At 51.0% G+C, this 23,022-nt stretch overlaps 1 protein-coding gene across 8 annotated transcripts in view; it reads left to right on the top strand.

Annotated features, from left to right (window-relative positions):
* The window catches only part of DOCK9 (dedicator of cytokinesis 9), a 1,069,784-nt gene that overhangs the window by 728,256 nt on the left and 318,506 nt on the right, over positions 1-23,022 (top strand). For all 8 annotated transcript variants that reach the window (XM_085622123.1, XM_085622117.1, XM_085622120.1 and 5 more), the window contains exon 32: positions 7,754-7,870. In XM_085622123.1, coding sequence (XP_085478249.1) covers positions 7,754-7,870 — 117 coding nt within the window. The remainder of the gene's footprint in view (positions 1-7,753; positions 7,871-23,022) is intronic.

The following is a 23,022-nucleotide window of genomic DNA, read 5'->3' as shown; positions in this document are numbered from 1 at the left end:
TTGCCCTGTCTTTCATTATCCTAAACTTGCAAAAGGGGTTCATTTGGGTAGAAGAAATCAATTTTTATTATTAAAGAAAACCCCTAACAATGATGTTATGTTTTAAATTCTGAATTTGTGCTTTTCCAGACCAAGGACTCTTAACCTATACTGCCTACCAGTATAGGTGACATGTGACTCCTACACATTTCCTATACACCGATTTACACATGTATGATTGTCTCTGTGCCAATGTGTGTGTGCTTTAAAGTCGTCAGACACCCTACACTGGTATGAGTGGCACGAAATCAGTCTGAGAGATAGTGGTTATAGAGACTTGAGGAGCACTGTTAAATAGTAGTAGAGAGGGAATCTGTGGTAGATGTGGTCATTGGGGGGCGCCAACAAACATTGTCGCACAGGGCGCCACCAGTGCTAAAGCCAGCACTGAGTGCGAATAATACTTTTCTCAATAAAACTTCAACCTTAACAAAACCAGATTGCTCTGGCTCCCCCTGGATGCTTGCACACAATCCTCCACTCCCTCAGATAAGGCTGCTGACCTCCGGCTAACTACACCTCTTTCTACACCTGGGGTATCCTATTTCCCCCTACTCGTCCCACGTCAGTCTCTATCTCTCTCCACTCCTCTTCTCACAAGAAGTAGACCCCTTATGTTCATGTTTCCTACTGTGGCAGCTTTAATAACCAGTTATGTCGCATCCGGTCACTCTTTTTTTTTTTTTTTTTTTTTGAAACCGTTTATTCCAATCTCAAATATATACAGGTATGGGCCTACAACCTTCCGGCCGGCCGCTAAAGTGACAGCAATTAGTGACATATATACAATAAGGCACTTGGCGTTACAGAGACGCTAGTAGGAGGTATCAACAACGTGGGCCACATGGCACTGAGCCCACAATACGGTTTCGTTTTTTACAACACTAACAACATAAAACCACACCCGCAAGGCAACCCGAGAACCAGAGTGACAACATATGCTCCTCAAATGGGGGGACCCCAACCCTACACTAAAATCGAAGGAGGGGAAGGGAAATAGGTCCAGGACTGGGAAAACACTGTGCCCGGGATTGGGGGAGGGGGTCATCTAGGGGGACGGAGCTGGTGAAGCGGGAGGCAACAATGGCGGCTCGCAAATACCCCCGCGGTAGGCGTTCCAGGGGCCCCACACCTTCAGCCACGCCCCAGGCTTACCCCGCGCCACATACACCACTTTCTCTCGGAACATGCACCAATCCATGTGTTCTTTCCAGGCCGACACTGCCGGGGGCCTCTGGGATCCCCACAGTTGAGCGATGTCACGTTTAGCGATCATAAAACCCAGCGTCACCCGTCGCGTCTGTGGAACCGAATAGTCGGTCGGTTCCCACACATTCAGCAGGCATCTCCTTGCTTCAGGCACCAGCACGACATGCGTAACCGCTCGCAGGACCTCATGCACACCACGCCAGAATCGCTCCACCCTCGGACATTCCCACAGAATATGTAAAAAGGTCGCCAATGCACCGCACCCACGCCTACACAGTCCATCCTCGGCATAGCCCATACGCAGAAGCCCTGGCCCCGTCATATACACCCGGTGAAGTATCTTAAGCTGGACGAAGCGAAGGCGAGCCGGGATGGCCACCTCCTTCGGGGAGGCCACCGCGGAAATCCAGTCCTCGTCGTCCAGCTCCAACCCATCGGCAACCCAAGCCTCGCGGAGCCCAGTCAGTAAGCCCGAGCGGTCATTAATCAACTTCTTGTAGATGAGGGAAATCGTGCTGTCTGGAATGTGGCCATCTAGCACTCTATCCTCCAATGGGGAGGACTCCGGGATGGCGGCCACGTCTGGGAAGACTGAACCCAGAGCGTGACGGACCTGCAGGTATCGAAAGTATTCACTGCCCTGCAGCTGAAACTCCGCCTGCAATGTCTCAAATGTTTTGAATCCTTCCCTCGTCCAGAGGTCCCCCACTGTACTAATGCCTATCGTGTCCCACCTATCGAAGCCCTTCGAGGTCCATAGGGAGCCCAACCTCTCAGACGCATACAACGGTGACGCCCGGGTCAAACGGTCCTTCCATCCCATAGCTGCATTGGCCGCGTGCCACACTCGCACCATGACACGCGTGGGTCCCGTAAGGCGGGAATCGGGCACGCTAGTGTAGAGCGCTCGATTATAATCGCCACCGGGCAGGAGCATCTTGTCCATTTCAAATGCCGGGTTTAAGGCGGGCCCGTAAAGGCCATGATTAATTGCAGCTAATTGGGAGGCCCAGTAATACCGCTTAATATCCGGGAGGGCAATCCCTCCGTCATACCACGGGAGCGTCAACTTTGCCAGGGCTATACGCGGCCTCCCGTCCCAGAACAGGCGGCGCTGCAAGCTCTCCACCTCACGGAAGTACCGCGCCGGGACCAGATCCATCGAGTTCTGGAGAGCATACAAAAAGCGCGGCAAGGACATCATTTTGAACAATGCCGCCCGGCCGAGCGGTGAGAGCGGCAAGCGCCGCCAGCGCGCGACGTCCTCCTTCAAACGCTGGAGGGGGGGAAGCAAATTCCGCTCGTAGCGGGCCACCGGGTCCAGCGTAATATAGACGCCCAGGTAACGAAACCCCTGCGAGGCAATCTGGATCGAGCAGCCCCGCGGGAGAACAGGAGCCTCCCCGGAAAGCACATAGATACAGGATTTAGCCCAGTTGATGACAAGACCTGAGTTACGGCCGAAGGAGCGCAGAACATCGACCAGGACAATCAGTGATTTACGCGGGGAGGCTAAGTACAGCAGGATGTCGTCGGCATAGAGGGACACGCGGTCCTCATACTCAGGGGTCCAACGGAGACCACGGATAGAAGGGTGCCACCGCAGCCACTCTGCCAGGGGTTCCAAGGCCAGTGCAAACAGGAGCGGCGACAGGGGGCAACCCTGTCGCGTGCCCCGTCCCAGCACGAATGGGGCCGAGACTCGACCATTCACCGCCACCTGCGCCAAGGGGTCAGAGTACAACAATTTGACCCAGCTGATGAATCCCGGGCCAAATCCAAATTTCGCCAACATCGCCCAGATGTACGGCCACTCGAGCGTGTCAAACGCCATGGTGGCGTCCAAGGACGCCAAGATGGCCGGCTCCCGCACGAATGGAACACGCGCGAGCACCCCGTGCAAGCGCCGCAAGTTAAGAGCCGTGTTGCGATGGGGAATGAAGCCGGACTGGTCTTGGTGGACCAGATCGCCCACCACGCCGACCAGCCGGTTGGCAAGCACCTTGGCGAGGATTTTAGGCTCCGCATTCAAAAGCGAGATCGGCCGATAGGATGTAACCCGGTCTCGCGGTCTCCCCTCCTTGTGGATGACCACGATGGTAGCCAGACGCTGGTCTGGCGGGAGGGAGCCCCGCGAGTGGGCCGCAAGGAACATCGCACGGAGGTGAGGTGCCAGTACATCCGGTCGCAGCTTATACAATTCGATAGGAAGGCCATTCGGGCCCATGGCCTTGCCCGAGGCGACCGAGCGTATGGCGAGGGCGATTTCATCCGAGGTGGGAGCGGCATCCAACGAATCCCTGTCCTCCACTGAAAGCGAGGGCAGCGCGATGTCCCGCAGCAGGGCATGGGAGTCCTCCTCCGAGCAGGGAGAGACCGGAGAATATACCTCGCGGAAATAATCCGCGAAGCAAGAAACAATGCCTTCCGGCTCAGTAATTCGTACACCATCCATCCTCTCAATCAGCGGGACCACACGACTAGCTCTCTCCTTCTTATCCAACCACGCAATCAATTTGCCAGCCTTATCACCCACATCATACAGTCGCCCCTGTTGCTCTCTGCTAAGGCCCCTGGCCGCCTCCGTGACGAGGGCCCTATAGGCCGCCTGTTTAAGGTGTAGAACATGCAGCGCCGCGTCAGTCACCCCACTCCCCAGATCGCCCTCCAATTCAGTAATTTCGGCCTCCACCCGGGTCACCTCCTCCTGTGCGCGTCTGCGGGCATGGGAGATAAAGGAGAGGGCCTCCCCTCTGAGAACTGTTTTAAAGGCTTCCCACAGGGAGATAGCCGACGGAACGGACCCCACATTCTCCTCAAAATACCGTTGCAATGACTTAATTAGGTCAGCGCGAATAGTGGGGTCACGCAGGTACCAAGCATTGATTGGGGCTACCCTGCCCTCTCCCCTCGGGAAGACACCCAAGTGCAACAGGAGCGGGGAATGATCTGAAATACCCCGCGCCAGATGGCGCACCTCTCCCACCCTCCCAGCATAGGCCGCGGGGACAAGGACATAATCAAGCCGCGAGAGGCTCCCATGGGCACCCGAATGGAAGGTGTACTGCAGCTGGGTGGGATGCTTTAAACGCCAGCAGTCCACCAATCCCAATGTGTCCAAAAGGCCCGCTAACCACGCCTGTGCCCGGGGGAGGTCCCTAGGGGGATGACGATCCATAGTCCCAGAAGCCACCGCATTGAAGTCCCCCCCCCAATCACCAGAAGCCCCCCCGGGAGGTCAAGAAGGAGGCGTCCCAGATCTGCAAAGGTGGTGGACTGTAGCCCCGGTGGGACGTACACAGAGACAAAGACAACTACCCTGCCCTCCATCCTCCCCACCAAGACAGTGTAGCGTCCCCTCTCATCATGGCGCACCTCGTCTATTTCTAGCGGGAGCGAGGTCTTGACCATGATGCCCACCCCCCGCGAGCCCGATGTGAAGCCCGAGTGGGCCACCAAGCAAAAGCCACGACGATTCATGGCACAAAAGGAGTTACCAATAAGGTGTGTCTCTTGCAGAAAGACCACATCAGGCGAAATCCGTTTCAAATACTGCAGGACCACACCCCGCTTGATCCTATCACCCAGTCCGTTAACATTCCAGGACAACAACGTCAAATCCCTACCCCCCATCACATAACAAAGCCATCATTTGTCCCCCCCAGAGCATCTCAAAAACAACAATACAATAACGGGTTTGCCTTGCGGTAGAAACGAACCACACCCCACCCCAACCCACCCAACCCAACAGAACTCCCCCCACCCTGCACCCCTGCATGAGCCCAAACAGCCCCCCCAAAGTGCAGTGTGCCTGTCGCCCCATAGATAAGAAAACTAACTAGTCCCCCAGAGGAGGAGGGAGATCCCCCAAGAGACCCCACACGACCTCCACAGGAGGGAAACTTACCCTAACAGTCAAAAGTGACAACAACGCAGTCCAGAGCAAGGCCTACCATTAGTCCCTCAGTCCTGATCCGGCGGGCCCTCCCCACCAACCGCACCCCCCCCACCCCCCCGGTCCCGATCTCCGGGCAAAGTGTCTAGCCAGTCCCCGGCCACTTCGGGTCGATCAAAAAAGTGCGTGCGGCCATCCACCTCCACTCTCAGCTTAGCTGGGAAAAGCATCGCATATTTGAGATTCAGGTCCCTTAGGCGACGTTTAACACCAAGAAAGCTCAGTCTCTGTTTTTGAACTGCCGGAGTGAAGTCAGGATAGAAATTGATGTCCATATTGTCAAGTTTGACAGGCCCTTGTAGCCTGGAAGTCTGTAGGATAGCGTCTCTGTCCCGAAAATTGAAGATCCGGGCGATGAGAGGCCTCGGAGGGGCTCCAACCTTAGGCCTACCCCCGGGGACCCTGTGGGCACGCTCCACCGCAAAGAATTTACTCAGCCCCCGAGGCTGGAGATGGGTGAGAACCAGGTCCTCGACAAATAGATCCGCTGCCTCCGCCTCGCGTCCCTCCGGCACCCCGATAATGCGGACGTTGTTCCTCCGGGCCCGACCCTCGGAATCCTCCAGCCGACGATTCATCAGGGCGCTCGCCTGGCCAAGCCTGCGCACCTCCTGTTGGAGGGCCGCTACGTCCGTTGTGAGGCCCGTGGTAGAGTGGGCCAAAGAGTCGACCCGGTCGTTGGTTTTAGACAAATCAGCCCTCACGAGGCCCATGTCCACGAGGACCGAGTCAATCTTCTGCGCCAGAGTGTCGAAGCGCTGGTCCACCGAGGCCTTCATCTCGGCGATGGCACCCATGACGTCTCGGAGGGTCAGGTCCGTGGGAAGAGCGGAAGCCTCGGTCGGGCCCGTAGGGGACTTACGCGGCGCCTCTGGGGATCCCTTCTGGAGGGTGTAGCGGTCCATACTGTTGGATTGCTGGGCCGCGCCACGGCGGGTCGATTTTATCTTAGCCCGATCGCCATCTTGTTTTGTGGACATAGTTTAAATCCCCAAGACGAGTCAATCTCCTCAAGAAACGGGGGGCCGACAATCCAGTTCAGGGGGTCCAGGGGGGAGCGACCACCGCTCCGCAGGACAGACCGCAGCTGGCGGACCGGCGGGGCACCCCGGCGAGACCACACCACCGCACACCGCCCCGCAACCCAACCTCGCCTGGCAGCAAGGAGGGCGCAAAAGCGAAAGTGAAAGTGCGGGGTACGGGAGTCACCCAGCCTTGCCCGCCGCTGTTGTTCACTTTGTGTCCGGATCGCCCCACAACTCCAGTACGGGGGGCCGGCGTGGAGAAGGCCGCAAACCTCAATCGATGCTCCTGACGGTGTCCAAGGTCCGATTGAAAAACGGAAAACGGGCGTCACCTCTGCTCGGGCTCACAAATACAGTCCCCTCATCTGGGACAGGATTCTGTCAGGATTTATGCAGGAGGTCGCGGAGGTCCTCGGGAGCCTCGCACCTACGCGGCCATCTTGGTTGCGCGCTAGGCTCCTCCTCCGCATCCGGTCACTCTTAATGAATTCACTGCCTTTGTATACTTTGTCATCACACCTTCTGGTATGAAGCTTATACATTGACTTTTCATTGGTCTCAATTATAACATACAAAATCTATTGTACTGCCTTTGCTTCTTGTCTGTACTATTTTGTTCTTATTTTTGTTTCTTACTGCGGTATTTTGTATCACCAACATTTCTAATAAAATGTTTAAAAAAAAAAAAAAAAAAGCTAGTTGGAAGAGAAGAACAGTTTTCCCATTCCTGCAGACCTGCTACTGTCAGTGTCTGACAATTTAGCAGGTCAGAGCAGATTTTCCAACTCAGTTTTTTCACTCTTCTGTTTTGCTGGATTTTTTTTCCAGCTCTTTAAATTGTTTTCATATTGAAACGTTTCTGTCTGTAGATTGTGTATGCTTGCTGTGTTCCCAGTCCACCAGCTTTTTAGTATGACAAGTTAAATCAAATTGTGTAATCCCAAGATGAGATTCATGTTTGGTGGGAAAGTCTAGGGACTTCTGTTGTTGATATTTAAGCTTTTTGTTTTGGAGACCATTCCACGTAGCCCTCGGCACCCGTGCATCACTGCTATTGTTTTCCCTTGATGTCTTCTTTAGAGGTGTTTCCCTCTTTGTTTATCTTTTTTTTATCTTTGGACTCCTTTGCTACATTTGCTTTGAATTATGCCTTGAAAGAATGACCTATTATTTGTGTATATCCCATGTGGCTTTCCTTCAGCACTTAATTGGTTGCTTTATATGTGCAGTTTTCCTTGTTACTGTTGTGACCTTCTATTGTAACACTGTCTTTTTATTGTAAAGTCCTCTAGCACCTTCGGGCCGTGTTCACACTATATACAACTCCATAAATAAATACATTTACATAATTCTCCCAAACACTTAGCATTAGTATTTCTTGGTCTTCTTTTGCTTCTTAGCTGTCTGTGTACCTTTCATTCATGCCTGTTGTGATACTGCAGTCTATTGCAGTGATCCAGCTACTGAAGCAAACACCGCTTAGTCTGTGTGTGTTGTTGACTGGAGATTTGCATTTTTGTTCTAGAGTCAACAAGCAAGAATTGCCACTTTGTACCTTCCTTTGTTTGGGCTGCTAATAGAAAACGTGCAACGGATCAACGTGAAGGAAGTATCCCCATTTCCAGCAAACCTTTCCAATAACGTAAGTGAAGTTTATTTTTGTTCATGGCCCTGTTTTGCTAGCCTGCCTCTTAATGGTAGAGTCCTACGAATAGAGATACAAATGCACGCGTTCAATTTTCAATTGCTCATAACACTTTTGACTCTTTTCACCAGTCAGGATTTTGAAGATCATCTGCAAGAGTAATTTTTCTGGAAGTTTGTGAGCTCTATGGTTTGCAGTGTTGCTTTTTAATTGTTTTGAGCCCACATGTAGTGAAATGTACTTTTCACCCAAGTCAACAATCATTGTAGTCTTGCACTAAATGTCTCGGTAGGAACTAAAATGAATAGGTTCCAAATAACAAGTAGTCCATTTCCTCCCATAGGTGACCCGTACAATAGGCCAAGTAAATAAAAATATGCTAAAATCACCCAGGCTTAATGCTGACTGCAGAAATAACTCTCGGAACTCCTTGCATTGCTTCCTCAGTATGAACCGGCTTGATAGTACTAACCCTTGGAATGAGCTTTTGATTGCTCGGTTCATCGTTGCATCAGTTACTTTGGCAATATAAAAATATTTGGTTACTAAGAGCTCTTTCACTTTTATCTGCCATCAGCCATGGTGTGTTACTGCATTTTAATTGAGTTAGAGATTGTACCAGTGATGCTCTTCACTAACTGCTCCTTCCAACATCTAATAGCTGTTGGCTAATGGAAATATGCAACGCCTGAGTTGGATATGATGGCTTGGTGTGACCCTATCGCTTGCCAAGTGTCACAACAAATTACAGTGTTCATCATGGTGCCATGTTCTGTGTTCGAGCAACATTTGACTGTTAAAACTCTACCGAAGCATTTACTGCATTTGTCTCCAGAGAGAATCTAGATGGATGATTCATTTAACATACAGTAGCATAAAGCAGGTAGAACAACATGAATGAATATGAGATCCAGAGATAGGACTCAGAATGAATAAGCACCGTGCAATATTAGAAATTGGCAGTGACTATCCAGAAGTTTACACCTTAATCTTGTATTAGTGTTCAGTTGGCCAAATTTCACATCATTTGTTCTAGTTTAACACCTGACTAAGCGCAGGAACTAAAAGACAACCAGTTATCCTATGACAATGGTCTGCAACTTCACATTACCATGTGTCACTTTTTTAGGTAACTTTTGATCCGTTTTAGTGAAAAACAATTCACTTTTGTTTAAATCTGCAAAACATTGACAATGGGGTAAGTGTTGTAAATCAGTAATTATGTAGAAAACGCCACTGCCTCAGATCCATGTTATTTCAGTAGCCCTGCTTATAACTCATTGAAATTTTGTTCCACATCAGCCCAAGCAAGAGAACATTTTTAGAAATGTACAAAAAAAATTCAAATATGTGGCCCATGATGCAGAGGCCTTAAAGTTGGCTGTGTGCTGCGTCTGCAAAACCCTCCCTGAAACTGCCCCAGGTTGTCTGCCGAGATTCAAAAGTATATGTGCCATGTGAAAGAGACACGTTAGTGATAGATTCCTTACCTTAGAATATCCCCAGGCGTCAGACTGGATCTGGAAAGTTTTTCTTAGCAGTACCCCTGCGCGTCAGTAGGTGGCGTCGTGCGGCTCCGCGTCCGTCACTGGCGTCGTAAGCCCTGAGATGACGCCACGGAGAGTACTTAGGAGCCACCCATGCGCGCTGACGTCAGTTCTTTTTCTTTCCGCGCCAGCAAGCGCAGATCCGGATTGAGCACGTACCTTAGTCACTTTTTGACTACTATTTTGAGACTTTTGTCTCCTCTCTTTTCTCCTGGTGCATGTAGGGATGCCCGGCTTTAAGTCCTGTGGGGCCGACCGCCGGAATATGTTGGTGACGGACCCCCACGATGTTTGCCTCCACTGCCTGGACACTGCCAACGACTCCCACGATTGTCGAGCCATTGCCCCGAAGGCCTTGAGGGAGCGGCGTAGGAAGTTGCTGGAGGTCCGGCATTCGTCACGCCGCCGCACGGGGTCCAGGAGCCGTCGCTCCTCAGGCTCCAAGTCTTCGCCTTCCGGAAAGCGACGCTATAAAAATAAGTCGAAGAAGCGTGTTCACTCTCCGATGTCCCCCCATCGCTCCCCGGAGGCGGACGAGGGGGACAGGGGCTTCGCCCTGGCGGCTCCCCTGGAGCCTGGAAGTCCCACAGCCTACCTGCCATACCCGGGTCCGTTGGCGACTCCCGAACAGGTACAAAAATTCCTTGCTACCATGGACCGTCTCTTTAGGCCTCTGGATCCCGCCGTCGCGCTTTCGGGCCCCGCGGTCCCGTTTCCAGATCCTGTTGGCCCGGCGGCTCCGCCACCGGTCCCAGCCCCAGTGCCACAGGATCCTGCGCCAGCGGCTGCGGCGCCACCAGGTGTGGCGTTGCCGGCTCCGGCGCCACCCTCGGCGCCACACTGGGTGCCGTTTATTCCTCCCTTGCCCCAATTCCAGGACCATTTTGTTCCGGCCTGGGATCCACATTGGGAGCCGGCGCCAGTCTGACCCCGGCCGGCGCCGTTCTCAGTGCCGCTCCTGACGCCGTTCGTCCCTTCTCCAGCTTTGCCGCCGCGACCGACCCCCTCTACGCCAGAGGCGGACGAAGACTGGGAAGGGTCCGAGGACCCCCTTGCCCGGCAATGTGACTCCGAGCAGGATTGGGTGGACGACTTGGAGGAGGCAGGCGACCTCGATGTCTCCTCTGACCCGAGGTTCACTTCCCCCCACCTACGATGGATGAAGGTGCCTCTTACACGATGGCCCTCCGTCAGGCGGCTGAGGCCCTTAATCTTGACCGCCCCACAGTGGCCCTCAAGACCAACCTCCTCACCGGGGTGCTCCAGAAGGCATCTACTTCGTCGGAGCCGTTGCTTCCCTTCAGTGCCGCCCTTACCGACTTGCTCTTGGGCACTTGGTCGAGGCCGGCCACGGGGGCCCCGGAGGATAAAAACGTCGACAGGTGCCACTGACCGGCGCCGGGTGACCCCGCCTTATTGACTACTCACCCTACGCCTGAGAGCCTGGTCATTCAGGCCTCGACGTCACAGAGTGCTTTTCCTACGGCCCCGCCGGATAAGGACTCTAAACGGCACGACCAGTTTGGGAAGCGGTTGTTCTCTTCGGCCAGCTTAGGGCTGCGATCGGTGAACACCGCCTGCTTGTTGGGCCACTACTCCCACGCGCTGTGGGATGTCGTTGCTCAGGTGTTGCCTCACTGTCCTGAGGAGGTGCAGGCTGTCCTTTCTCAGGCCATTGCTGAGGGTAAGGATGCGGCTAAGTTTGCCATTCGGTGTGGGTTGGACACCGCTGACTCATTGGGCAGGGCGATTTCTACAACTGTGGCATTGCGCCGTCACACCTGGTTGCGTTCGACTGGGTTTTCGCCTGATGTCCAGAGCTCACTCATGGACATGCCCTTTGATGGCACCTGTGAGAAGTTGGCCTGATATATGATGTCACTAATTCTAGTGTACACCTTGTATCAGTCCAAACAACCCTTATGGTGATTGGTTGTAAAGTCAACCTTATAGACCAGCTATCCTAGTGGTAGCATGGACAAGAGCAGTCTTAGGCTAAACTCTGAATGGCATGTGAAGCCAGCTGTTATACCATATGTAATCCCTTGAATACCAAATGAAAGGACACCACAACAGATATATATAAAAATAGAATGTATTTATTCTAGTCAAACCCTCAGCACTCTTTATGAGATTCGAGGTAAGTACAACACAGTCTTATTCAAGCATACATTAAGTCACACAGGTAAGTAATACAGTTAGGCCCTAGGGGCCACGCAAACCATATACTAAGTAAGAACCACTGTCATGAACACAGGATAGGCCTAGGCATAGGGAATCGCTGGGGCTACACTATACTACCAAAGGTTAGGAAGTGGGAGGCCCACGGGATTCAGGTGCAGAGTGGAAACACTCACGCGTAATGCGTAAAAGTCGATAGAAATGGAAGTTATTAGAAATTAAACAGTTTTAGGACACTTCTGGTATAGCTAGGAAGTCGAGACTCGGAAACTAGACCCTTGGATAGTCAATACCCTTGTGAGCACTGAAATGCTCAAGTTACCTAGCCCACGGGCTGCGGGTGCATAGGTGTGAACTTGCGTCGGGTTTCGTCGTTGACTCCTATGGATGCCTGAAGGAAAGTTGCTGACAGGCAGTCAGTGAAGAGTGTCCGGTGGATCCCAAGGATGGGATCAAGAAGGAAGGAACCTGCAAGCAGAAGGGACAGAGTCTAGGTCACCAGCCAGGAGCCGGGAAGGAACCAGGTGATGTCGTGAAGATGCAGGTGAAGAGGGGAAGCTTGTCTCAGCAGTCACGGGTACCAGGAGGCGTCGAGGACGACCAGGAGGTGAGCTGTCCCACGAAGGCTCTTGCTGTCGGCGGCGTCGAAGTCGAGTCAGGACCCAACAAGCCTTGGCAAGCGGGACCCACGCAGGATGGAGGACTTGCTTCTGGTGCAGACCAGGAAGGTCTGGGGTGCTTCTCTTTCACAGAGGAGCGGGTGCCAGTCTGGAGGAGCCGGACCAGCAAGTTGAAAACAAAGGTTCGTCGTCGCAGAGGTCACTAGCCAACGGGCCAGCAGCCGGACAACACGTCGAGCAACTCAGGTGCAGAAGGGCCCCACGCAGAACACGTGAAGTGTGGGGAGCTGGTCTTCTTTGCAGATGGGGCTCTGGATGGGGGCTTCTCAATTCCCCAAGCACAGCCTCGAGGGAGCCTCGGAAGTCGCGCTAGTCAGGTACTAGCCACTTTTCCCAAGTCTCCGGTCCCACGTTGCCTCCACGGGTCTCAGCTTCGCTGGAGATGTGGATCTGGGTCAGAGGTGTCTGCAAGTCTCGGCGCTGGTCAGTCTCTGCAGTCGTCCCTCGTAGGATCAGTTGCAAAGCAAAGCAGCGGTCGCTGGATGGTGCCTGGTTGCCCAGGGTGGTCACTCCTTGGCCACAAGGGAGATTTCTTCAGTCTTCTTCCTGAGGTCGAATGTCGAAGGTCCAGAGTTTCTGTACAAGTTGCAGATTCAGGTTAATCTAATTTAGCAGGGCTCAGCTACCTACTGATATACTGGGCTAGTGGGCTGGGCTACCTGCAAGGTCCCTCCTATGGGTGGGACCAGGAAGGGGAGTGGTTACACCCCCTTTCCTTTGTCCAGTTTCGCGCCAAAGCTGGGGCTGGAGGGCCAATAAGGTGACCCTAACCAATTGGGTTATGCACCTAAAGTACATAGTATCAATTTAGAGAGAGAACAGCTGGGCTGTGGGTCTGATTGGCAGGCCCACAGCCACATCTAAGTCGAAAACCAGTGAAGCAAAAGCAAAAAGTGGGGGTGAACATAGAAAGCAGACCCTACTCTCCTACAGCACCTACCTGTTTGGCGACAAGGCAGACAGTGCCCTGGAGCACTTTAAGGATTCGTGGGCTACGGCCAAGTCCTTGGGCCTTTCTACTAAGAGTTCGGCCTCTCCTGGTTTTCGTTCCTTTTGTGGCCAAGGTAGAGGCAGTCAGGCGTGCCTGTCCCCTAAGTCTGTGCAGAACCAGCCCCAGGACGGCCGGGGTCACGTTTTCCGCAGGGGCGGGTCGGGGAACCTGTGTGCGGGTCTGTCCACCTCCACCCCTGCTGCTTCCGCCCCCATACCGTCCTAATCTCAGCTTCGGGGAGCACCCCACGCCGGTGGGTGGCAGGATCCGCCACCACCTCCCTCACTGGCGTGAGATTACATAAAACAGATGGGTGCTGCAGATAATCTGCCACGGTTACTCTCTTCCCTTTCAGTCCTCCCCTCCTGCCATGCCACCTCGGTGCCACCGCATGTCGGGGAATCACTTGGCTCTTCTCCGACAGGAAGTCACAACCCTCTTGGCCAAGGGGGCCATTGAGTGTGTTCCTGGGCCAGAAGTAGGGAGGGGTTGTTATTCCCACAACATTCTGGTCCCCAAGAAGGAGAAAGGAGGTCTACGTCCTATCTTGGACCTCCGGGACGTCAATCGCTTCCTCCGGAAGGAGAAGTTCAAGATGCTGATTTTGGCTCAGGTCTTAGCTGTCCTCGACACTGGAGACTGGATGGTAGCGTTGGACTTGCAGGACACATATTTTCACATTCCCGTCCTGCCGCCCACCGGCGTTACCTGCGGTTAACGGTAGGTCAGAAGCATTTTCAGTTTGCCGTGCCCCTCTTCGGCCTTACCAGCGCCCCTTGGGTCTTCACGAAATTGAGGGTGGTGGTTGCAGCTTATCTGCGCAGGTCGGGGTGTCAGTCTTCCCCTACCTCGACGACTGGTTGTTGAAGGCGGGCTCGCCCCAGGCAGTCGTCCACCACCTTCAGACTACGGCCGACCTCTTGCATTTGCTGGGGTTCTCCATCAACGTGCCGAAGTCGCACCTGAGTCCCTCTCAGAAGCTCACCTGCATCAGGCGGTTCTGGATTCAACGCTGTTTCGGGTTTATCCTCCCGAGCAGCGAGTCCGGGATATTCAGGCTATGATTCAGATCTTTCAGCCTGTGTCCCGGGTTTCAGTCAGGGTGACCCACCGGCTCCTGGGCCTGATGGCCTCCTGCATCCTGATAGTGCCACATGCCTGATGGCATATGCGGGCTCTACAGTGGGACCTGAAGTTCCAGTGGGCGCAGCATCAGGGCAACCTGTCCGATCATGTCCAGATCTCGGAGGGCACTGCACGACCATTGCAGTGGTGGCTCACGAATCGTGATTGGGTCAATGGCAGATCCCTCTCCCTTCCCCAACCGGAGCACACAGTGGTGACGGATGCGTCCCTCCAGGGATGGGGAGGCCACTTGGGAGAGGCGGAGATCAGAAGACTCTGGTCTCGGGCGGAGTCCCGGCTCCATATCAATCTTTTGGAGCTTCGGGCGATCCGACTTGCACTGAAGGCATTCCTTCCCTCTGTCCGGGGAAGTGTGGTGCAGGTGTTCACGGACAACACCACCACCATGTGGTATTGCAACAAACAGGGCGGTGTGGGGTCCTGGACTTTTGTTCGCAGACCCACCACCGGGGTTGGTATTGCTGGGGTATCTATTCTAAGGTAAGGAATCCATCACTAACGTGTCTCTTTCAGATGCACAAGTTACTACATGTGTAACGATATATCTGTAAGAGACATTAGTTAGTGATAGATTCCTTACCGCCCCACCCATCCTCCCCGTTCTGCAAACTGGTTACTAGGGTTAAGGTCATCCCTCTTAGGGCTCTAGTTTTGTGCACCAATGGTCAGTATTTTGCATGGCTCTGCGTTCCTGGCGTGGAAAGTCGTGTACAGAACTGACGTCAGCGCGCATGGGTGGCGCCTAAGTACTCTCCGTGGCGACGGATGCGGAGCCGCACGACACCACCTACTGACGCGCAGGGGTACTGCTAAGCGAAAATTTCCGGATCCAGTCTGACGCCTGGGGAAATTCTAAGGTAAGGAATCTATCACTAACTAATGTCTATTACAGATATATCGTTACACAAGTAGTAACTTGTGCATATGTGCCATATGTGACATTAACACAGTAATTAAACCAGTGCACACTATGTAATCGCAAATTTGTTAACTAGCCAATGCATTTCTAACCATTTTTTATTTGCAGTTATTGTATGTTGAGCAAAACCATTTATCAAATTTAGAAAGTTTTGCCCTAAATAAAAGAAAAAAAAGAGAGTGAAGGCCTCCTTGTAAAGAGCGACTGTTGTACCATAGATTGACGGTCGATGGCAACCATATGTTTTTAATACCAAAAACTCGCCATCTAGTGGCCCAGTGATTTGTTTAATATGATATTGATAAACGGGCCAATGGATTTTACTATTAGTTGATGGTGCCATAGAATAGCGTATGTGCACTCAGGAAGAAAGCAACATTTTCAAATCACCTAACGAGGGAGAGGGAAAGACGTATAAGTAACAGAGGATATACCATGGATGCATTTGTAAAGGATAACAGAAATAATTTAAAGAGGGAACCATGACGGCCTTAAAGAAAGTCGTAATACAAAAGAATTATGTTAATCATCGCGGAGCTCAAGAAATAAGTAATATTGTATATTGATGCCACTGTTATCCAGTTAGGTCGTACAATCTGTCGTACAGGAAGGAAGACTGATATTTCGACCCTCATGGTGTAATTTGCAATGGTGTCATCATCCGGACTACTTCTGGCCATCACTATTCAAGAGTGACTAGACAGTGCTTTCACAAGAGAAAATATCCCATTTCATCTTTTGATTTGACTACCAGATCTCCTAATGGTATTTTAGTTTTGAGGCCACGTGTAAAACTTTTCTTGGGGCGGGTCAAGATAAAAAGCCTAAAATCTCCATTAAATGATTATACTTACCTATTGTTGAGGGCGGTTTAATTCACCTCATATTAAGTCATAACGTGAGAGCTATTTATTACAGCAGGCTGTGCACTATCAGAGGAACACAAGTAGGTCAACTTCCACGCTGATACTAATTTTCAAAAACATTTATTTTGACTCACTTGGTTAAATACGGCGACAATGTTTTTATTTATTGTTAGCACAGCTTGACAGTGTGTACCTAAGAAGAAAGAAATGCAATTATCTTTACCTAAAAATCGCGTTCTCTGACTCTATAACATGGAGCTTAAATCCACGGAGTTTCCGGGGACGGATACCATCTCTCTCTTGTTATGGCAGTCAAGTGTCTGCATATCGACCAGTTAGTAGTCAGCTTACCAGCATTTGAGCCTACACTATCATCACACACGACATAAATGATACAAATGTATATATCAACCCAACTATGTACCTTTCCACAATACTGAGCAGCATTAGTTGATATCCGTTGTAGCACTTTTACTACCCCCCCCCCCTCCCCTGGGAGTGGTGAGGAGGGAAAGCAGAAGAGGGGTAGGGGAAAGCAGGCAGCACCTGCAGAACTGTAGGCACTGTCGTCCGTTTATCCCTCCTACATGGCAGTCCTGAAATTCGACCCCCCCCTGCATCGCCACAAAGCGGATCCCCGGCTCCGGAACCTGGGTAGCCTCAGGGGAATCATCTCCCGGTGTCTCCACAGCTGCCAGATCTTCCAGCATGGCCCTCCACATTTTCAGATCCTTCTCTGCTTGCTCATCAGTGTGTATGATGCACAACCGTCGTTCCTCTGCCGCCCCCTATTCTCACTTATCTGCCATCCCTTTTTTGTTGGTGGGTGGCCTGGGTCGCATCAGGTGGATGGCAAGATGCTGCTTAGCCAGTACCAATTCTAGTAAGGCAAAACTGTGTCTCGTTTAGGGGTCGGGAGCACACCCAGCAAGCAGTGCCAAGTGTATGTGTGTGGCTCCTCGTAGAGCCCGCAGTCCCCTCCTTGCCAGTAGCTCTGTACCTTACTGCACTCCCACGCCATATGTAGGAGCGTCACCGGATTCAACTCACATCTGGAACATGCAGCAGACATCGACGCGTTAATCCTATATAACCTTGGCGGTGTTATGCAAGTTTGATGCAAATAATAAAACTGGGTAAGTTTGAAGCATGCATTGCTAGCTACTTCCTTGATTTGAGCACAGGCCCGCTTCCATCCGCCCTCTGTGAGTGGCTCATGCAAGTCTCCCATCCATCTGTCTCGAGCACCGTCATATCTGTCTTGTGATCTCCCTTCAGGGCTTTATAAGAGCAGGATATCAAGCCCCTGCTGGAGCCAGGATCTAGCAGCAATACATGGACAATTTCCCGTGATTCTTGCCCCCTGCATTAGGTACCTTGGGAGGTCCGTACTATCTCCCCACCCAACCAGCAAGTTCCTTTGCACTTTCAGGCCGTCTGCGCACCACTGTGCCGCATATTGAAACAAACTCGCACAATAATACATTTGCAGGTCCGGTAAACCCAGTCCCCCGAGCTCCGTGTCCAACTTCTGTATTTCCAGTTTTACACAAATGCCCTCTTAATTTAATTGTCACCTGTGTCTTCATTCTGACAGATGTCTGTTTGGATTTTGCTTGTACCAATCAGCTTTGTGAGGAATCCTACCGGGGTCAATGTTTCCCAGCTGATACTCATATCATTTACACCGATCCACTTAATCTCTTCGACCAATATTTGCCCTTTATAAGCCACGTCTGATCTCAATACTCTAGGGGTTATGGTCCGTCCAACAATCATTAACAATATTTGAATTGAGAGCTGACCGCACTCAAATACTCTGAGCTCAAAATAAAATTTGTTGTACTCCCCTTGCCCTCACTGCTCGCCTTGTGAACATATGTTCAAATACAGCGGGAAAGGCTGGCCTCATGTGCAAAAACAAAATTGTTTCACCAATAAATATTTCAAGATATCCCCATATTTTTCGAGCACAAAATGAATATGGTCATATAGCCACACATTTCCTTAGCTGGTAGTAGGCAAAGGTATGTATTAAGATCCCCGCCCCAAAGCGAGTACATTTCGCTAGCACTCTTATGGCTTAGGCTGGTTAAATCTAATTTATGTAGTACTACAATTTTGTCAGCATTAAAACTTTTATTGTAATAGTACATTAAAACCAGATCTGTACCCCATGTTTTGGCAAATACTAAAATCTGATCAAAGGTAGCCTCCTCCCCTCCAGAATACTATGGACTTGGTCCCGGCACGCTATTTCCGTGAGGTGGAGGGCCTCCAGCGGCGCCTGTTCTGGGACGGGAGGCCGCGCATTGCTCTGGCTAAATTGACGCTCCCGTGGTACGATGGGGGGGTCGCCCTCCCGGACATTAAACGGTATTACTGGGCCTCCCAACTAGCTGCAATTAATCATGGCCTTTATGGGCCCGCCTTGAACCCGGCATTTGAGATGGATAAAATGCTCCTACCCGGTGGCGATTACAATCGCGCGCTCTACTCTGGCGCGCCCGACTCCCGTTTGACGGGACCGACGCGTGTTATGGTGCGTGTCTGGCACGCGGCTAATGCAGCTATGGGGTGGAAGGACCGTTTGACCCGGGCGTCACCGCTGTATGCGTCTGAGAGGTTGGGCTCCCTATGGACGTCGAAGGGCTTCGAGAAGTGGGACACGATCGGAATCAGCACGGTGGGAGATCTCTGGACGAGGGGGGGATTCAAAACTTTTGAGACGCTGCAGGCGGAGTTTCAGCTGCAGGGCAGTGAGTACTTTCGGTACCTACAAGTCCGCCATGCGCTGGGCTCCGTCTTCCCGGACGTCGCATCCATTCCGGAGTCTTCCCCCCTGGAGGACAGAGTGCTGGACGGCCATGTACCGGACAGCACGATCTCCCTCATATACAAAAAACTGATCAACGATAGATCGTGCCTGCTGACTAGTCTCCGCGAGGCCTGGGTTGCCGACGGGCTGGAGCTGGACGACGAGGATTGGATCTCCGCGGTGGCCTCTCCGAAAGAGGTGGCCATCCCGGCTCGCCTTCGTTTCGTCCAGCTCAAGATCCTTCACCGGGTTTACGTGACGGGGCCAAGGCTTCTGCGTATGGGTTTTGCTGGTGACGGACTGTGTAAGCGTGGCTGTGGTGCGCTGGCGACTTTCATGCATATACTGTGGGAGTGCCCGAAGGTGGAGCGATTCTGGCGTGGTGTGCATGAGGTCCTGCGTGTGGTTACGCGTGTCGCGCTGCTGCCTGAAGCGAGGAGATGTTTGCTGAATGTATGGGAACCGAATGACTATTCGGTCCCGCAGACGCGGTGGGTGACTCTGGGATACATGATAGCTAAGCGTGACATTGCTCAATTGTGGGGATCCCAGAGGCCCCCGGCGGTGTCGGCCTGGAAAGAGCATATGGATTGGTGTATGTTTCGTGAAAAGGTGGTGTATGTGGCGAGGGGTAAGCCTGGGGCGTGGGTGAAACTCTGGGGCCCCTGGAAAGCCTACCGCGGGGGTATTTGTGAGCCACCACTGCTACCGGCTGCCTCGCCTGCTCCGTCTCCCTAGACGGCCCCCCTCCCTCGGCCGCGGGCGCGTGGTCCCCCAGTCCCTGGCCTACTCCCATTCCCCTCCTCAGAGTTCTGCTGCTGGTTTGGATCCCCCACTTATGGAGCACGTGCTGTTACTTTGGATCGCGGGTTGCCTTGCGGGTGTGGTTTTTTGGTGTTGTCTTGTTTCAAGAAAAGGGAACCGTACTGTGGGCTTGGAGCTGGGTGGCCTGCACCATTGATTACTCCTGTTTCACTGCTCTGCACTGCCGAGAGACTTTTGCTGTATGTATGCAATATGCTTTTGTCATTCTAGCGGCCGGCCGGGTGGTTGTAGGCCCATACCTGTAACTTTTACAACCTGCAATAAACGGTTTCAAAAAAAAAAAAAAAAAAAAAAAAAGGTAGCCTCCTCAAAATACTTATCAAGACCAAAGTGGTGATATGTATTGATAGTCCACTTTTTGCTGTCTCCGTCTTAAGCAGAGTGAATTGCTGGTAAATGTAGAGTGGTATATCCATTGATAGGGAATCTTTCAGTGGCCCATGTTTCTTGAAAACATAGAATTGCGTATTTAAGCCAGTTTTCATTTCTCATTTTACGCTTAAGACCTGGTACATTCTACAGTGAAAATAATCATTCACTCGACATAGCAAGTATCTTCTAAAGTATACCCACTGATCCTTTCCCGCTCTGGTCCATTGCCACCAACTTTCAATTTCGTGCCTTCAAGGCTGGATAAATCAACATTAGCGCCATCTGTCAAAACTTACCCTTCGTGAGAGGGCAGGGAGACAGTGACTCCATCTGTCCCAAGATTGACCTTGTAAAGGCTGCCTGATGCACTATTGCCATCTTGAAAGCTATCTTACAGTCATGCTTGTTCCTCATAAGCCCTCAGATGAAGGAAACGATTTGCAGCTGGTATATTGAAACTTTTCCGAGTCTGACTATGGGAAGCTGTAAAATTTAAATCGCTAGGGTTCATGGTGTGCTAATTGGACTTATGAAAGAAGCCCAGAGGAACAGCTGTGATATAAGTTGGGCGATGAACAATACATCTTAATCTCAATATTAACTTCTCTACCAAACTCTGGGATCAAAAGGTTAGATTGAAAACAATGACCAATACATGTTTTTCACCCATTGCACACTACGTGTCTCAATAATGTAATAAAAAAGTTTATTAGTATATCCAACCTTCTTCCGCAACCAATGAATCGCCTTATTTTTAAGATCCCTCCAGCTCTCATTCTGTGTCTGCTTTAACATGGGAACTTTAGTGGACACCAAGACGTAAGGTGTGACATCGGGTGTAGGAGGGGGCAAGTCTAAATAGGTCTGTTGTTGAGTGCTAGTAAACAGTTCATGGTGTGATAATTGGGCTTATAAAAGAAGCCCAGAGAAACAGCGGTGATATAAGTAGGGCGAAGAACAATACATCTTAATCTCAATATTATCTTCTCTACCAAACTCTGGGGTCAGAAGTTGTAATTGAAAACAATTAACAATACATGTTTTTCCCCCCCCTTTTTCACCCCTTGAACTCTACGTGTCACAATAATGTCATAAAACAGTTTATTAGTATGTCCAACCTTCTTCCCCTACCAATGAATCGCCTTATTTTTAAGATCTGTCTTGTGCTAGTAAACCGTTTGCTTCTACTAGCTGCACTACATAGTCTCTCCTGTTGTGACGCAGGTGGCTAATGGACAGGTAAATTAAAGTGTTCACTATCTGGAGGTGGAAATATCACTTGTCCCATCCCAAGCTCTTGGGAGGCAATCTTTTTGCAATCAACTGATATGATGGAATTAAGGTGGGTGATAGCCAATGTACTGTAATTGACAGTTGTAAGGCAGTTAGCCACATTTGTTTCTACAGTCTTTAGACGAGTGCTTACGTTTTCCAGAGAGTTTTTTACCTGGGCTGCCATAGCCTTAAACGACGTTCGTTATGATAACATCATGGGGGTATCCCAGCCTTCATTTCTTAATGCGAGCTGTTTATCCCCTCCTGAATAACAGTCAAAGTCCTGGAATATGATCGGCAGCGCACGGGACACCACCCCTATCTTTTGCTACTTAAAGGGGGAAAGGTTATTAGTAGACAGAGGAGAGATGACCTAGATTATCAGCGGTTCATTGGAGACACAGGGGTTAGGCTGATTTCTCATGCTCAGAATCTCTCTTTATTAATGGACCCTATAGCACTCAAATTAAGGTTTGCTAAAGTGCTAACAGGGTTAATAGTTTATCCTACTGAGGGCACTGGTCATTTCTCTTACCCATTTTGTGGCCGAAGTGAGAGGACTAAGATGGATGGTCCAGCCCAGCCCAGCCTCCTCTTGGCTCTGATGGGTGCAGACTGACCCAATCTTGAAGCAAGTTAGTACTCATGTAAAGCCTAAACGTGGTCTAGATTTCTATTATAGACGGAACAACATTACAAACTATAAACCAAATATAGGAGGTGCTTGAACAGCCGCATCCTGAACTGAAATATTTAAAAGTGCTCTAATATATTTTAAGTAAGTAAAAGGAGGCTATGTGAAATAAAAGAGTTACCTAGGTTCACACAGTTTAAACAAGCAGTGAAGCCTGTTTTGATTCCAGGTTATTTGGTTTCTCGTTTTGAAGTTAAGCCTCCATACGGGTGTTTGTAAATGTAAATGTACAGATATTTATATAGCGCAAATCACCAACCGGTCTCTAAGCGCTTGCTTAGGGAACCCGTCCTGGTATTCCCCTGTGAGATAACCCAGCAGGGCAACCACAAGTTGAAAGCCAGGCATCCCGCCGCGAGGGTCCATTGTGGAGATTAAGCAAGCTATTGCCCAGAGTCGCAGAGTGTGAACCCATGAATCGAGTATGCACTGGAGTGAGAATTATCGAGTCCATGGACAATTTATGGACTCGAGACCCAGCCGAGCTGGGAATTGAACCCTGGTCCCGGGCTGACCTCTGCTTCCAGGTCTGCCTACTCTAACCAGTGAGCCACACTTCTCCACGTTTCTGTCTCTCTCTCTCTCTGCATTTCTTTGTCTCTCTCTCTCTCTCTCTTTCTCTCTCACTCTCTCACTCTCCCCACCATTTGCATAAAAGGTCACTAATTTGTCTTTCCTTCTTGGCTCACAAGGAGAACAAGCATTTGCAATTCAATAGGCCTTGCATTTACGAGTTTTTGAGCTATTGGCATTGTAAATGACTGCTTTTTATTTCTGTGTTGTTTTTAAAACAGATAAATAAAAGGCATTGTCATTTACAATGCCAATAGCTTAA

This window comes from Triturus cristatus, chromosome 8 (assembly GCF_964204655.1).
Source record: "Triturus cristatus chromosome 8, aTriCri1.1, whole genome shotgun sequence".
NCBI lineage: Eukaryota > Metazoa > Chordata > Amphibia > Caudata > Salamandridae > Triturus > Triturus cristatus.
Note: the sequence above shows the minus strand (reverse complement) of the source record. Positions and strands in the feature narration are given on the sequence as shown.